At 58.1% G+C, this 16,075-nt stretch overlaps 5 protein-coding genes across 5 annotated transcripts; 2 read left to right on the top strand and 3 right to left on the bottom strand.

Moving 5' to 3' along the window:
- Positions 1 to 42: 42 nt before the first annotated feature.
- BJ171DRAFT_583029 (uncharacterized protein) lies at positions 43 to 1,698 on the bottom strand (the record flags this gene model as incomplete). The annotated part of the gene is made up of 5 exons (XM_053114227.1): positions 43 to 93; positions 216 to 335; positions 546 to 593; positions 727 to 979; positions 1,142 to 1,698. The coding sequence occupies 5 exons, from the start codon at positions 1,696 to 1,698 to the stop codon at positions 43 to 45; spliced, it is 1,029 nt and encodes a 342-aa protein (XP_052965613.1).
- A 213-nt stretch (positions 1,699 to 1,911) lies between these two features.
- BJ171DRAFT_460367 (uncharacterized protein) lies at positions 1,912 to 2,416 on the bottom strand (the record flags this gene model as incomplete). Its single annotated transcript, XM_053108442.1, has 2 exons — positions 1,912 to 2,231; positions 2,336 to 2,416. The coding sequence occupies 2 exons, from the start codon at positions 2,414 to 2,416 to the stop codon at positions 1,932 to 1,934; spliced, it is 381 nt and encodes a 126-aa protein (XP_052965612.1). The 3' UTR covers positions 1,912 to 1,931.
- Positions 2,417 to 6,806: 4,390 nt separating this feature from the next.
- On the top strand, positions 6,807 to 8,189 carry BJ171DRAFT_509892 (uncharacterized protein). Its single transcript, XM_053111448.1, has 3 exons — positions 6,807 to 6,906; positions 7,133 to 7,289; positions 7,530 to 8,189. Exons 2-3 carry the CDS (start codon positions 7,139 to 7,141, stop codon positions 7,814 to 7,816), a joined length of 438 nt encoding a protein of 145 aa, XP_052965611.1. The 5' UTR covers positions 6,807 to 6,906; positions 7,133 to 7,138; the 3' UTR covers positions 7,817 to 8,189.
- A 159-nt stretch (positions 8,190 to 8,348) lies between these two features.
- BJ171DRAFT_509889 (uncharacterized protein) lies at positions 8,349 to 12,090 on the top strand. The gene is made up of 10 exons (XM_053111447.1): positions 8,349 to 8,450; positions 8,678 to 8,772; positions 9,195 to 9,273; positions 9,515 to 9,660; positions 9,983 to 10,066; positions 10,182 to 10,412; positions 10,495 to 10,664; positions 10,863 to 10,917; positions 11,049 to 11,252; positions 11,465 to 12,090. Exons 2-10 carry the CDS (start codon positions 8,689 to 8,691, stop codon positions 11,789 to 11,791), a joined length of 1,380 nt encoding a protein of 459 aa, XP_052965610.1. The 5' UTR covers positions 8,349 to 8,450; positions 8,678 to 8,688; the 3' UTR covers positions 11,792 to 12,090.
- On the bottom strand, positions 12,091 to 16,071 carry BJ171DRAFT_509888 (uncharacterized protein). Its single transcript, XM_053111446.1, has 2 exons — positions 15,525 to 16,071; positions 12,091 to 15,253 (listed from the first exon to the last, which is right to left on the bottom strand). Exons 1-2 carry the CDS (start codon positions 16,064 to 16,066, stop codon positions 12,571 to 12,573), a joined length of 3,225 nt encoding a protein of 1,074 aa, XP_052965609.1. The 5' UTR covers positions 16,067 to 16,071; the 3' UTR covers positions 12,091 to 12,570.
- Positions 16,072 to 16,075: the final 4 nt, after the last annotated feature.

The following is a 16,075-nucleotide window of genomic DNA, read 5'->3' as shown; positions in this document are numbered from 1 at the left end:
TGTCTGCTTTCTACGCACTGCATGCACTGCTCATCCTGGAGTCTATATCCGATCAAGGGCTGCCGTAACTTCATCGTCGTAGAGCCTGTTCATCTGTCCATCAGTTGTCGTCAGCTTCTTGGCGAATCACTCGCCCACATATATTGAACTGCACGGTAGATGGAGGGTCATCCATAGTAGCTCAAAGCCATCGATAGCGAAGGAGGGTAGCTCACCTCAGAGAGCAGGCCGTCGAGTGACTGAGCGAGGTCTGTCGGGCTTGGGTTGGCCAATGTTGCTCCTGACGGTGGCTTCCAGCTCTTGAGGAACTCGTCCATGCGGGACCGGAGTAGCAACTGACAAGTGGTGGGGGAGAAGGAGAGAGATGCGTCGATCGCAGCGATACGCAGGAAAGCAAATGAAAATGCAAGTGCAAATGCAAATGTAAATGTAAATGTAAATGCAAATGCGAAGGCGGCATCGTTGCATGGAATGGTCAGCAGTAAAACGACACAGTTCGGACACACCCCGCATCGACCGTCGCCAATTGAAACGGATGGGCTCACTTTTTTCTTGGCACGAGCGTCCTGGTCTTGCTCGCGGAATCGGATCGTCTGCCGCCATTGAGAGTGTCTTTGAAGCGTCCTGGACTGTGAGAGGCGAGGCCAATTACTGACTGCGAGTGGATAGCAGTGAGGCTGGATCGCCGAGGGTTGATCGGATAGAGCATCGTCTTGCCAGACTTACGAGAGGATCGATTCGGCTCGCCAGTCGATCGATTGAGGCCGAAGATTTCCAGTCAGTGTCCCGGAGAGCTCTGCCAAAACGTTCAAATGCGTCGACCTGGCCTGCTTCGTCTCGGGTCGGTATATCGTGCGGTTCCTGGGGGCTGGATGAGCTTGTGGTCCGAAAGAGCCGATGCCGGATCATTTGAGTCTTAGGCAGAGGCGCCTTTGACGTTCTCCCTTCGTCGATCCACACAAACACTTGATGGGTGAATCTGGAGAGTCGAGCGGTTGGGTTGCAGAGGAATGCACGACGGGTGAGGCAAGTAATCACAGGATCGGCCGCCCACCGGACATCACACATTCGATAGACGCAAGTGAAAGTTATGCATAATCAAGCAATATTGCACTAGAGACACAGCGGGACGAAGCATTACCTGTTCAAGGTCGAGGCTTGGCTGCGGGTCGAAAGGGCTGCTGCAGATTGCGGCCGAAACTCGAGAACAACGTGGCCAAAGATCCACTGCAGCGAAGGGTGCGGATCGTCGGGATGCGGGATCACAACTCTTTCAATGCTAGCCAGATCGACGGCCACAATCGCCAGAGGAGCCACCTGGAAGTGAAACAGCACCGTGTGGTCACCGTTCCAGCAGCCTGCAAAAGCAGAAACCTGGAGGTCTCGCAACAGCTTGGGTCCAAAACGCATCTCCTCTCGGGTTGCGGTGGAGAATGAAGCCGTTCCGGTAAAGAGCCGCCTGGGAACAAGCGGTGTCGGTTCGGTGCAACGGAGATCGCACAGGCTGCCGGAAACGTCTGCGTCTGCGTCTGCATCTGCCTCGGTGAATGAGTGTCCATCGGGGCTGGATGGGTTGGCTGGAAAGTCTGGATCGTCGGTTGGCACGGTGACTGGGCCGGATTGAAGGGGCTGCGGGGGCGACTGAAGCGCCGGAACGAGCGTAAACGGATGGATGTTCAAAAACACCAGGATGTCCATGACGGATGTTTGGGTTGATCGACCAAGTGAGGTGGTGAAGGGAGAGGGAAGCGGTGCGAATGGCTGGGCAGGAGATCAAGACATGGGTTTTGGCGCTTCGCACCACAGACATCCATGTGGAATACGCCATGAGGGCCTGACCCTTGAACATTTCCGAAGAACACAGATGGATACCGCGGACGGGCGTCGGATGGGTTCATGGGGCAAACGAGTGTCTGAATAGGATGATCTTGTTACTCGGCCTTTGCCTTGCCATGATCTGGCTCCGCTGCCAAGGCGATATCATCGAATCCCGAGCGGAGCTCTCCAACACCAACGACAAAGCGAGCGGCCTGGATATCGACAATATGTTTTGCAGCCCTGTATCCGATGAGGATCTGCGGAATCAGCACGAGGGCATAGACGAAATTGAGAGCAAACTCGAACGGCAGAGTAAATCCGGAGGCCGTGAGCGACTGGAGCCCGCAAAAATACAGCAGGATCGGCAACTGGGGGAATGTCGACAGCATGAACGAGCCACACAGATCTGGAACCTGGGTGTGTGTGTCGATTTGTTAGAGTACATCGGCTCCAGCCATGCTCGGTGTATCTGTGGCCTCACCCGAATCAAGCATAAACGTAAGGACAGGGCACTTACGCGCTCCTTCAGATTGCCGGTGAAGCCCATGAAGATGCGGACGGGCTCGAGCACGATGAAAATCGAGGCCAGGGCGACCATGAGAGCATGGTGAAAGATGTCGAGCTGGAAGGAGTCGATCTTCCAGCTGAGAACGGATATCATGCCAATGAACCAGACCGGGAAGAGGTACAGATTGAAGGAGAGGATAACTTGCAGGGACAGGCTGGAGTTGATCTGGGCAGCTGTGGATGGAATCGATCGATCGATCCGTGTGGGAGGAACAGCCTAAGCATTCAGTCATGGAGATGATGTGCATCTGTGGCCTGTGGACATGCATTGCTGACCGTCGTTGCAGCCAGTTTCTCACGACGGCTGTCAGTGCCCTGGTTGCTTACCAAGGAACCTTGCGGGATTCAGCGGCGTGATGCGCCCTTTATAGAGCGGGAAGACCCACTGCGCGGCTCTGTCGAGGGTGCTGGAGAACTTTTTCTGGATGAACTCGTAGCTCTCCATTGATGCGCGACGGATGTGGTGAGGGCGACGAGTGTGATATCAGCGACGAGTGTGATATCGGCGATGAGTGTGATAATGGCGATGAGTGTGATATCAGCGTGCCCGAATTGAAACGGGGCACTGCACGCGGCCGGTGTGGACTGAATATGTTGATTGATCTGGCTGAACGACTCTGACCAACGCCCACTCTGCTGTCCAGGGAACAGACGCACCGAGATGACGATCCGCTTGGCCGTTCTCGGCCGAGTATGAGAGGAATGGTGCGCCCCAACTGTATTTCTCAACTTGCTGGATTTGGCAAGCCCGCGCCAAAACATGTGGCGGGGGCTGCGCATCGTTGGGGCCACACGCCAGTTGTTGTGTGTGCGTTGACGGCGGCAGCAGCGCTGTGTCACGCTGCGCTGTGCCAGGCTGTGCTGTCAGGCCGCATTGCCGCTGTATGTGGCGTCCAGGGCGGGGTGTGGCTTGACGCGCTCTGTGGCACGGCCGCAGCACATGGCGCAACACAGACACCACGGCGGAGGCCGTGTGCTGTGTCGCACAGGTCACACAGATCGCCCGCGGCTTGTCCAACACATTCAGCTGACTCTTGTGGCAGTTTGCAGCGGAGACCTCAAGCCCGCACAGTCACTGTCGACACATTCACAGCGCCCGCGCTGCACAACAAACACGCTCCGCGCTCGTGCCGTCGGCTCGGCCGATCCTTCAGCGCTCGGCTGCCCAGTGGGAATGAGAGCGCCGACCAAGGCTGCGGTCCTCCACGCATTCATCACCCGCTCGTCATCCGTTCATCGCCGGGCCTTGACTCGTCCATCATCTGCCCACCGCTCGTCCACCGCTCGTCCATCGCTCGTCCATCGCTTGCCTCGTCTTTCTTGCCTGATTCCGCGTGCTGGTCCTGGCCACTGCTCTCCCTCCCCGCCATCCAGCCTTCTCTCTGCGGGCTTCCATCGACAACTCGGTTCGCATCGTCCCTGTTTCTGGTTTCCTCCCAGGGCGAATCTCTCCTTCCTGCCATTCCTGTCGGGGGCCGCTCATCGATCCGTTGCAGCACTTCAATCCACAGGCTGCCATTGTCCCTCGACGCCATCGTTCACAAAGCGTCTGCGCACACCATGCTGCACCAGCTCGCTCTGCTCTTGCTCGTCCCGCTCCTCGCCAGGGCTTCCAACATCACCGTCTGCTCTGCCGATGCCGACTGTCGGGCCCTGAATGCCCAGCCCCAGATCTACAACTCGCAGGACGAGCAGACGTATGTGTGTGTCAACAACCAATGCCGCATCGTCGGCGGTGCCGGCAATATCTGCTACTCAAAGCTCGACTGTGCTCTCTACCACGTGGTGGCCTCCAACTCGAGCTCCTATCAGATCCCTGCTCGCCTGCAAGACCCGACCTTCCAGTTCTGCTCCGCAAGCTACTGCACCCTCGCTTCTGTGTGCCAGTCCAACACCGACATCATCTTTGGCTCTGCCGGTGGCTCGCCGACGACGCTCGCGCCCGACAACAGCGTGCAGCAATGCTGTGCTGGCAACCTTCCGCAGCCCGATGGTGGTAACGATCCAACTCAGGCCGAAACCTGCACATTTGTGGGGTCGGTCAAATCCATCAATACCTGTCCGTTGGGCTCGAACTGCCTGCCTGATCCCAGTGGAACCTATCGCTGTCTCGGCTCGTCCACTGGCTCGAGTCAGTGGATTGGTATCGTCATTTGCCTCATCGGTGCTGCGACCCTCAACATCGGCCTGAACCTGCAGAAGCTCGCCCTGCGCAAGCGCTTCCTTCGCCAGCAAAAGGAAAAGCGGAACCAGGAGCGGCGCATCCTTAACAACATCGTCAGCCGCTTCACCAATTTCAGCATTACTCGCAAGCGACCCAGCCGGGCCTCGGAGCCGTCTGGTTCTTCAACCAATGCCAACAACGCTGGCACGTCGTCCGCAATCGCGGCGATTGCCCCACCTATTGTTGTCACCAACGGCGATGACGGAGCCCAGCCCGAGGCGGACTCCCCAGACACACCCAATATCGTCCCTGTTTCGATCCTGGCCAACTACAGCTCCGACGACACCCCCGCCAACCAAATTCAGTTTCAGAAGCAGCTGCACATGGGGAAGCTGCTCAAGGATCCGGTAGGTTGCGATTGGCAGCGCTGATTCCAGGCACGTGGATACTGGAGACTGGAGACTGGAGACTGGATGCCGGATGCTTGCCTCGCATCACTGGCGTGCTGTCGTGGTTGAGTCTCATGTCGACTGTGCAATTCATGCGATGATCGCCATCACTGGCGCACTGCCGGCATCACCGCGAGCCAGTCTTGCCGCGCTTCAGAGCCCACACTGATGCTCGCTCTCACATTCATATCGGTGCCACCTGTCTCTGTCCCTCCCTTTCCATACCCATATCCACACTCATGCCTACACTCATGCCTACACTCATGCCTACACTCATACCTACACCCATGCCCACACTCGTTCTCACCGTCGCCCTCACGCTCCAGATCTGGATGCTCGGCATCATCATCTTCACCCTCGGAAACTTTTGCAACTTCATCGCCTTACAGTTCGCTCCGCAGTCGCTCGTTGCTCCTCTTGGCAGCATGTCGCTGGTCGTCAATGTCGTTGCTGCGCCGCTCATCAACCGCGAAAAGTGGTCATGGAAAGATTTGCTCGGCGTCGTTTTTATCGTCGCAGGCTCGGTGCTTTCCGTTGCCAACTCAGGTGTCAGCTCCCAAGGTAAAGTTGATTTGCGCCATGCACCGTGCTGATCCCGAGTACAAGTCGCAAATGCCCAGTCGCTCGTGTGGGATTGCTTCCAACCATCTCGGCGCCGCCACTCCTTGCTGCACCGGCTGTGCTAACCACGGGCCTTCGCTTCTCTCATCGTCCGAATCGCGATTCTCTTCAGACTACAACCTTTGTGTTATCCTTGCGCTCTTCCAGACCGCTCGCACCATCACATTCCTCGCCATTACCGCTGCCTTGATCATTGGAATTTTCCTCTTCATCGTCGTTGTCGAGAGGAACATGGACCTGGATCCCGCCATCTCACCTGCGGGCCAGTCCACCGTCGTACCGGCGATCCCAAACGAAACTGAGCACTCGGAGGCGTTCGAGCCGATGGAGCCTGTCAAGCGCGTCAATTTTGTCACCGCAGCCATTTCCCGGGTCAAGAACACGCTTGCTCCCAATGAGGGCAAATCGGTCGATGGCTCGATCGCCTCTCCCACGAAAAGTCCTCGGTCCATCTTCCGCAGCCTGACAGGTGAAAGCGTGACCGAGGAGCCGTCGGTCATTGTCCCGGCTGAGACCAACAAGCGTGCGTCCATCGCAAGTCCTGTGAACGAGTGCCATGCATATATTCAGCACGAGCAACCCGTCCATGATCCAATCGTGATGCTCGACCGCAGTGGCAACATCGACAGCGAAATGCACGAAAAGGTGGTGGTGTTGGACGACTACGACAACCCCATGCAGACTGAGCTCGCCTCGTCGCAAGCCGTGCCTCGGCTGATATCGCATCAAACCTCCACTCGATCGGTGCCGGCGAGCCGCGAGGACGAAGGCACCCTTGTTGCCGAGCGTCCAGATGGAACGCTGTCGCGCTCGGCCCTGGGTGAGGCCACGCCCGAAATCAAGTCGCGGCGAACGTCGCTGGTTCCCGATGCGCAGAGTCAGGCGCCGCCGATCAACATGAGCATGATGGTGAGCTCCGGGTTCCTCGTGAATCTTGGCCGCTTCGAGTTCCTCAAGGTCCCGCCGCCGGCCACTGGCGATGTCGCCACCACCCACCTCGGCGGCGGCAACACCTCCACCTTCATCCTCAACACCACCGCCAGCCAGTACAACGACAGCGACTTTGAGGAGGTTCGCAGCACCCGAGCGGACGGCATCCTCAGCAACCTCAAAGCCACGATCGCAAAGTTCCCGTCCGAATTCTATCGCAAGTATACGCCGCACTGGCTCAAGATGTTCTTTGATTCGCTGGAGCGAGTCCGACTGGTGCCGGTGCTCAAGAACAAGATTCCTCTGCATAGTCGTGTGGTCTCGTACGGGCTCCCGCTCTGCTATGCTTCTATTGGCGTAAGTTTCAGTTCAGGCGGAGAAGGTCTTTTGGCTGTGCTGGACGAGATAGGAACGGAGAGGCTCGTCGGGCCTGCGTTTGCCTGCAAGCCCTGATGTGTCTCCAAGCTCCTGCGTCTTTTATCCATTCCCACGCTCGGCCAGCGAGGTTGCTGCCTCTGTACTGTGTGAACTTCTTTGTTTCCCTCGCCTGAACTAACCACAACCGCTGCTGATGCGTTCATAGGGTTGCATGGGCACGGTCACGGTTTTGTTTGCCAAAGCGACGATCCATCTTATCACAACGTCCATCTTCCAGGGAGACAACCAGTACACCCAGATCTGGGCCTGGGTGATCTCTGGCATCACAGTCTTCACTGCAATGTCCCAACTCTACTGGCTGAGTGAGTACACCACCACCGCTCCCTCCTTCTCCGCCCTGATCGCCCCGGCAGTGGCTTTCCTGGCGCGTTTCCTTCATACAGGAATGCCGCTCGATCGTGAGAAGAGGGCTGGATCGATGCAGTACAGCGGATTGCCCTTGGTGCCACCAAAGTGGGAAACCTGGCAAGCTCGCTTGGCAAGTGCCCGCTGGCAGCGAATCAACTTCTGACAGCGCCTTTCGTTCGTCCGCACTGGCACAGATATGGGTCTTCAACGATATGATGCGCTGTTGCAGATTCCGGTGTTTTATGTTGTCTGGACCACCTTTGACGTCATCGGCGGCGGCATCTACTTTGACGAGTTTTCCAACTTTACAGCGGCCAAATACGTCTGGTTCTGCTTTGCATTGCTCATCATCTTCATCGGCGTCGCGATCCTGGCGAATCGCCTCAAGGCCCTTGAGGACGACAACCGCGAGTTTGAGAAGAAAGTCCAGAGCCACCAACAGGACGCTCTCTCGGTGCAGGAAGAGGCCCGGCCAGAATGAAAGCAAGACCGACAAATGAGCTCCTCTCTGCGGGCAGGCAGCGATGCCACTCGCTCCAAGTTCCCCCCCCCGTGTCCGCTGATGCAGATGCCAGTCGCGGATACCGCCCCCCCCTCCAACATGTCTGACCGACCCTGTTTGGTCTTGCTCCTGGACACTACTTGTCCATGCTCTGATTTACCCACCCACTCCCAAGTGCAGGCGCCGCCGTATGATTTGACATCCGCTCCTTTGAGTGTGATGTCCCTCCCCCACTCCCCCGCCGCTCGAGTCGCACGTTGCCGACCCAAGCCCACTACTACATGTCATCCCTTTGTTTCTGCATTTTTGTTTCTAGAATACAGCGCGTCCGTATTGAAATGGACACTTCCACACGCGGATAGCTTGTAGATTGCGTCGTCTGAATGACGCTGGACGTCCGGCCAGTACACACACTGTGCGATTGGTCCTGGACCGGTTTGGAAGTTCGCTGTGGCGCAGGCCGTGCTTGCGCCACACCACAACGTGATGACCACGTGATGGTGCCCTCGAACCAGCCAACCCAGCAGCCGATTTCCGAGTTGTCGTCGTCTCCACCCCGGTCTCATCCCTCATCCCACGCGTATCAGCTTCCCCCCCCCTGTCTCTCGGCGAGGTATGCCCATTGTCCCAGGTGTCTGCACCGTCTGTATGCGGCTGACTGGTTTAGAAGGATTGTGGAGATATATACACCGTTGCTGGCATGCTGCCTCGTGCTCTGCGCTTGCCTTGATGGCGAACAGCTCGCTTCCAGGCGGCTCTCTGGCGCTTTTGTCTCGCTGGTGCTGACCTGCAGCCGCTGCCACCTCCCACTTGATGGCCCCGGTCGCTGGGCCATCCCAGAATCGTGCACCATGTCAAAGTTTGTCCGTGCCTCGAAATACAGACACGCCTACGGCAGCAACACCAAGAAGGACCAGTGCTATGACAGCTTGAAGGTGTGCGCTTGGCCGTCCTGCTCTTCCACATCTTCCATGCTCTGTGTATTGCAGCGTCCTCACAGGCCGATAAGTGGCACTACATTCCACACTAGAGCCTGGGGGAGAGGCGTTGTTGCGGCTCGGCCTGCCTTGGCGATCCTGGCGCTTGCTTCGGGTCGCGGGCTCTCCAACCAGGGCACCCGCCGTGTGCGGCCTTCGCGCCATCGCCTCGTCATCGCTTCGCCTCGACTCCTTCGTTGGCTTGTCTCCATCGCTTGCCAAGCGATATGGCGGGATGCACCCACGTCCGTTGCATTGTCATCGTTTCGAGGGCGAGAGACATCACCGCTCCCGGCATCACTTCTCGCCTGGCGAAGGCTTTTCCTTGGCATGGGCTGACTCTGGGCCGGGTGTATGGACTTCTTCGTGCTCTGGTCTAGATTTCGCGCAACGCTTGGGACACCAACCTCGTCAAGGCCAACCCGCTCTTCATCTCCGTCAACCTCGAGGCTGGTGGTGGTACGTCCAGCTGATCTGGATGGCTAATCGTCGCGGGGCATATCCCGATCCATCCAACTGTCCACGATCGATTGTGTCTGGTCGATTGCTGCCATACCGGTTCGCGGTGATCGAATGTCATACACTTGACCCTGAAAAAAGGTGTATGGAGGGGATAGTACTCTTGCGGGTTCAAAACGACCACGACTCTGGTCCAAAGCTGACGGCGCTTCTGCTCTTGCCCTGGCTCCGACGAGCACAGGTGGCGCCTTTGCCGTTATCCCTCATGCCACGGTCGGCAAGCTCGACAATATCCCGGTCTTCAACGGCCACAGCGCCGCTGTCCTTGACACGGATTTCAACCCTTTCAACGACCACATCATTGCCTCGGCCGCTGAGGATTGCAAGGTCAGTGATCCGCGGGTCGTGGCGCATAGGTCCACAGTCGACCAAAGCAGCCACCGTTGGATCGAAGGCACATCGATTAGCACGGCAGCAAGGGCCCATACTGATTGATCTGCTTGTCTTTTGTTGCGGACTCAAACATGACACATTCACTTATGCGGATTGCATCGACCTTGTCAACCTCCTTGACATGCTGTTGCATACCCATCCGACTCTCTATGACGGCTACCTGTTTGAACACCTTGCAAACTCACGAACGGGCACTCCGCCACGCTGTCCTGGTTTGCGAATCGCTTGCGGCATGATCGGCCAACGCATCGAACAGGTCATGGTCTGGAAGATCCCCGAGGGTGGTCTGACGGAGAATGTCTCCACTCCTCTCATCACCTTCGGTCAGCACGGACGCAAGGTACGCACGACTTCCGCAGCATCCACGCTTACCTCTGTGTAGCCAGACGGCGGCTGATTCTGCTCAACTCACACGATTTGTGCTGGGTGCATCGTCATTTGGGTTGAACTCCCAGGTCGGCCACGTGCTCTTCCATCCCACCGCCGACAACGTTCTTGCCAGCGCCTCGGCCGACTTCACCATCAAGCTCTGGGATATTTCCAAGGGTGCTGAGAAGATTGAGCTTACCGGCCACGGCGAGATCATCCAGTCCATTACTTGGAACTATGATGGCTCGCTCCTGGCCACGGCCTGCAAGGACAAGAAGATTCGTGTCTATGATGTTCGCACCAACAAGGTGGTTCAGGTAAGACTGTCCTCTCCGTGGCCATGAAGCGGCATCGTTCCTGGACGTCTTACTCACTCTCCTCCCCTTTCTCCTGAAACAGGAAACTAACGGCCACCAAGGTGTCAAGGGCTCTCGTGTCGTTTGGATGGGCAACTCCGGCAAGCTCACCTCCACCGGCTTCAGTCGCAGCAGCGACCGCCAAGTCTTTGTCTGGGACACCGCCAATCTTGCGGAGCCCATCAAGCAGGAGAACATCGACACTGCCTCTGGGTAAGCTCTCAGCATGGCCAAGAATAGTCGTGGGAGTATCTCGATGATAGCCGCGCCTTGGTTGGGTCGATGTATCATTCAGCATGTCTTGAATCCCTGAGGGGTTACTTGGATGAAAACTGCATCTCCGGATCGATATCACATACGACTGAAGCACTGTGCTGACACGGTTCAATATTTCATCGCCCCATTCGACAGTATGCTGATGCCCTACTTCGACGGCGACACCAACATCCTCTTCCTGGCTGGCAAGGTATGGATCTGCATCGTATCGTCACACGGCTGCACGTTGTCCGTGGCAAATCGATTGTGTCTCGACTATCGGTCGTTTGCCTGTCTCAAGTCAAAGCTGCCTCGATTGACTCAGCGCGGGTGCTTTTGTAGGGTGACGGCAACATCCGTTACTACGAGTGGGCCGACGACGAAAAGGGTCTGTACTATCTCTCCGAGTACAAGTCGGCCGACCCGCAGCGCGGTCTTGGATTCTTGCCCAAGCGAGCCCTGAATGTGGCCGAGTGCGAGGTTGCTCGTGCTTACAAGGTTCACACCACCATGGTCGAGCCCATTCCGTTCAAGGTTCCTCGCAAGGTGAGGACTCGCCTGTGATCCTGCAAGCGACGATGGCGTGCGTGGGGGGTTGGTGCCGATCAGATGAGCCGCGGGTCTCAGTTTCGAGTCTCAGCCGCAGCACCACAGTCGAGCCTGTTGACCACAGAGTTGCGTAGAACTAGTTGGTCTCCAGCATCCAGCGCTCGTTCTGAATCGCTAATTCTGCCGGGCTGCTGTGTGCTTGAATCCAGTCGGACCAGTTCCAAGCCGATCTGTTCCCCGAAACCCCCGGCGCCGAGCCCAGTCTGACTGCGGACGAGTTCTTTGCTGGCAAGACGGCTCCTCCCAAGCTGATCAGCCTGGAGCACGGATTCCAGCCCATCGCCATCAAGGAGTTTGTTACATCTGCACCGGCTCCTGCGCCTGAACAGGGCATCCGAACCCCCCAGAACGAGCGAGAGTACCACGAGGCCTACAACCACCTGCGCCGCGAGAACGAGGAGCTTAAGAACTCGCTTGCCTCCAAGGAGGCTCGCATCCGACAGCTCGAGGCCCAGCTGTCCGGCCTCAAGGTCTGAGGCGGCAGCCGAGTCGGCGAAGGCGACTCGTCCCGCTTCCGAGAGTGTTGGCGACGTGTTCTTGATGACCCCAGTTTCCATCTTCTTCTCAGCCTTGGTCAGTCATAGCCAAAAACATAACGCAGGACCCCCTTCTCTTTAGCTTCCACACTTTAGATCCTGTGTGCTGGCCTGTTTCCTCGTCCTGTCGTGAGAAAGGGAACGGCGATGTCGTAATGGAGCTTTGTTCACACGGACCTGGCGGGGGTGGGTGACGTTGAGACCAGACGCGCAATATACATAAAATACACTCTGGAACTCCTCCTGAACACCACGGCCATCGAGATACACCACCCTCACTCTGTCGATATAGAGCGACGCTGTGGCATGAAGCAGGGCAGTGAGCAAGGGTGATCTGGATGAGGAAGAGAGCAGCGCTCCCAAAATGAAACGAGACAAATCTAGGGTGAAAAGACACAGGAATGGCGCTCGGAGGCGACCCGGGAAGACGGAGCAGGTGTGGGAGCGGAAGGGGGCAGGGTTGTCATGAGCGCTTGCAAGTGAGCGATGTACGCAGACGAACGATCGAGGAAAGAGAAGAAATAGAGCAGTGACAAGAAATGCAGCAAGCAAAGGTTGCCTCGATGCATACGCATGTGTGGGCGCGAGTTATTTTTGTGGCCTGTGGGTGCCTCATTTGGATGTTCGTGGTGGAGGGGTAGGTGTGGGAAATGTCTGTAGGCAAAGAAAAAAGGGCATTGATCCAGCGTCGACATCGGCATCGAGAAGATGGGAGGAGTCTAGCGGTTGCGCCGGATCGTCGCGGCGTCGGACAGGAACGAGTGCGCCTGCGACAGTGAGAGCGACGGGAACGCCCGCTGTGTGGCGTCCTGACCTTCGTCGGCAGTCATGTAGTCAGCGTCGCTGAACGACTCAATCGCCGGCTGCGACATGGGGATGGTCGTGAGGCTGCCTTGCGTGGCGTCGACAAACTCGAGGTCGCTCTGGGTGCTCGATCGGCGGCCGACGATTGTCGAAGGCGTTCCGGCTCGCTCCAACGGGGTTTCGGGGAGCTCGTCCGCCGTCGTGTACTCGGACCGAGTGGTCGCTTGGGAAAGCAGCTGATGGATGGGAGCGGCTGCTTGCTCTGCGGAGGCGCCTGAGCCGGTGCGTGCCATAACGCTCGGGTGTGAGCCCGAGTCTTTCCAGTTGTTGAGTCTGGTCGAGGGCGTAGGAGGCGTGTAGCTTGAGCCGGGGGGCTTATGGAAGCTGGCGAGGGCGCTTGTCGGTGCGGCCGTGCCAAAGTAGGCGGCCAGATCGATCTCGGCCTCGGGAGCACGGCTGGAGCCCACGGTGGACTTGCCGGCCTTGATGGTGCTGAAGCTCTCCATGCTTTCAACCGAGACATCACTGGTGTACGACACTCGTCGCGAGACCTCGCTTTCACGATCGGCCTCTTTGTGCGCACTAGGATGGCGCTCGGATCTCGACAGCGTCGAGCGCGGCAGCGAGTCTGGCGTGAAAAACATTTCCGACTCGGACTGAGAGGCAAAGTATCCGTCCTGGGACGTCATAGACAGCATACGGATGGGTCCTGGGCGGCCACCCTTTGTTCGAATGCCCTCGGAGGCAAGTGAGTATGCCGATAGCTGTGTTTCGGGTCTATCCAGCTCGGTATCGGCTTGGCCGAACTGAGAGGACGGCCGGTCGAACTGGGATCCTGGTCGGCCAAAGGTTGAGTCGCTTCGGTCGAGTTGGGGCTCGGCTCTCGGATAATACAGCTCCGAGCGCTGCTGACGTGACTCGGGCTGGGCAAATCTGGTGTCGGGCTGCTGGGCTGGCGGTGCGAATCTGTCGGAGCCAGGCGGGACCACGGACTCGAGCGAGTCTTTCTTCTCGCCGTCCTTGGAGTTGGGACGCTCTCGTGGAGGCGTTGCACGAATCGACAGCGAAACGACTTCAGAGCGCGATTCGATGCCAGGCGCGTCTGCATTGGCAGAATGGTACGACTCGTGGTCCTCGACCGTATCGAGCGACGGACCAGCGATGCCCCTGGGCAGACCAATGACCGTGGCTGAGGAATCGCGGAACTTTGAGAAATACGGCTCATCTTCCGTGCGGTCGAGTGTCGAATTGTTGGCATGGGGCGCTGCGCGCGGGGCCGGCTGGCTCTCCAGAAGATATGGCTCCCTCGATGCTGGCTTGGAGGCAGCCAGGTCCCTCAAGCTCAAGGCTTCACTGGCGCGGGAGTTGGCTCGTCTCTCGGCAAGAGCCAGGCTGTCTCGGACAGAGTTGTCTGGGAACGGGATATTGACAAAGTTTTCTGGAGACGAGGTTGCGGTTCCCCGGTTGACTGAGCCCGTGCCCAGAAGCGGCGACGCCAGCTTGGCGCGGGCACGACGAATCAGCAGGAACGCGATCAGGGCCAGGACAACACAAGCCCCGAGGATAATTCCGGTGATGGCCCCCGCGGACAAGCCGGCCGAGGTGCTTGGATCGGGGCTAGGAGGGGATGGGACCACGACAAGCGAGCTGCTTTGAATGATGGTGGTGCCGATGGCCAGCAGCCCCACGTCCAGCAGGACGGGGGCAACAAAGACATCGTTGCCGCCGGGGCTGGTATTCTTGACTACAGGCGTACTCTGCGTCGCGAAAGATCGAGACCACTGGCTTGTGGCAACGCCAGCGTCGGAAATGGCATAGAGTGCGACCTGGGACGGGCTTGCCGACAGGACAGTCTTGTCGCGAAAGACGACGATCGAGCTATCGACGCATGAGATGTTGCTCGATGTCGAACCGGAGAGGGTCAGCGGGATTGGGCTGCCCGTGGAGTTGGAGTACGCAACAAGGGTGCCTTGCGGGACGAGCCCACTGACAGTGTCGTTGCCAACGCAGGCATAGACCCATCCACGTTTCTGGTCAGATCCAACAATCTTGAACCGTCCAGACAGGGACGAGGCCGAGGACGCCGAGCCGTTGGAGAACGGGGAATTCGACCACAAACTCGTCCACGGGACTGACCGAGTCGGGTCAATGGGCTCCAGGGCGTTGAACGATTGGTACGAGCCGTCGGGGCTGCTTGTGAAGACAACGCTGGACCAGTAGGTGCTCTGGATCTGCGAGTATCGCGGCAGCGAGGCCAGCGACACGGCAGACATCTGATCGGTAAGCCCGTAGGTCGACTGATAGACGCTGCTCGGTCCGGTGTAATAGACAACCTGCTGATCCTCGGGCTCGACCGGCTCGCCATACTGGCTGCCGAGATAAAAGCTGTCGATGGGTGTGACGAAGGACGTGGCGCAGGTCTGGTTCAAGCTGCCAGCGGCGAATTGGGTTCGCAGCAGGCACGAATATTGACTGCCGGAAACAGCGAAGGCGTACAGATACTTTTGTGAATACGAGAGCTGGGGCTGGAATATGGCCGAGGACAAGCACGGAGTCTGGGAGATGGGCGTCGTGGCGGTCCAGTTGGATCCAGCACTACTGAAGGTCGCCGAGCAGCCGACAGAGCCAAATATTCCCCCAGGTCGGAATGCGGGGTGGGAAACAAGAGGGCAGTGATAATTAGAGAGCAGTACGGATGCCGGGGTCGCCTGGCGCAAGCCCGGCCGATCATGCACAATCGCCAGTGCACAATCGACAACATGCTGTTAATGAGGCTAGCCAGCGCAGCACATGGGTGCAGGCGAAGCTGTGCCTCGGCTGGGGCCCGCGATCCGGACTCGCACCGACGGCAGCGAATTGCTCCACGAACCTGTAGAGGGCCAGCATGAAGATGTTTGACGGGAGCTGGGCAAGACCATTGGAGCCCTGCGAGCCGAGCCAGCTTACGACAACCTGCCCGCCACTCAGGACGCCCAGGAAAGGACGCCGACTGGCAAAGGCAAGAGCCGGCGACGACGAAAAGTCGATGTGGTAGTTTCCCGGAATGTCATAGTCGAGGACCAAGGCCGGGCCGGCAGTGCTGGTTGTGGGCAGCGAGAACCCGACGACCTTCAGATATGTGACAATCTGCGAGGGGATGTCGGAGATTGTCTGGGCGGCCAGCAGGTAGAAGAAGGTTGCAGACAAAGTCGAAGAGGCGTTCCTGGAAGCCACCGGGTTGGCAACGAGCGACCATTGTGATTTTGGAATCTGCGGGTCCGGGATCGAGAAGTTGGGCTGGAATCGATCGAGAATGTTGTCCCAGATGATTGGAGAGGATGACAGCCAAGAGCCAGGCGACAGAGCAGACTGGGCTGTTCCAAACGAGTCTTGGCCTGGAATGGCCGTGATAAACTGGGGCGATGATGTCATTGCGTCGGA

Source organism: Polychytrium aggregatum, assembly GCF_025602895.1.
Source record: "Polychytrium aggregatum strain JEL109 chromosome Unknown BJ171scaffold_24, whole genome shotgun sequence".
In the NCBI taxonomy this organism is placed as follows: domain Eukaryota; kingdom Fungi; phylum Chytridiomycota; class Chytridiomycetes; order Polychytriales; genus Polychytrium; species Polychytrium aggregatum.
Note: the sequence above shows the minus strand (reverse complement) of the source record. Positions and strands in the feature narration are given on the sequence as shown.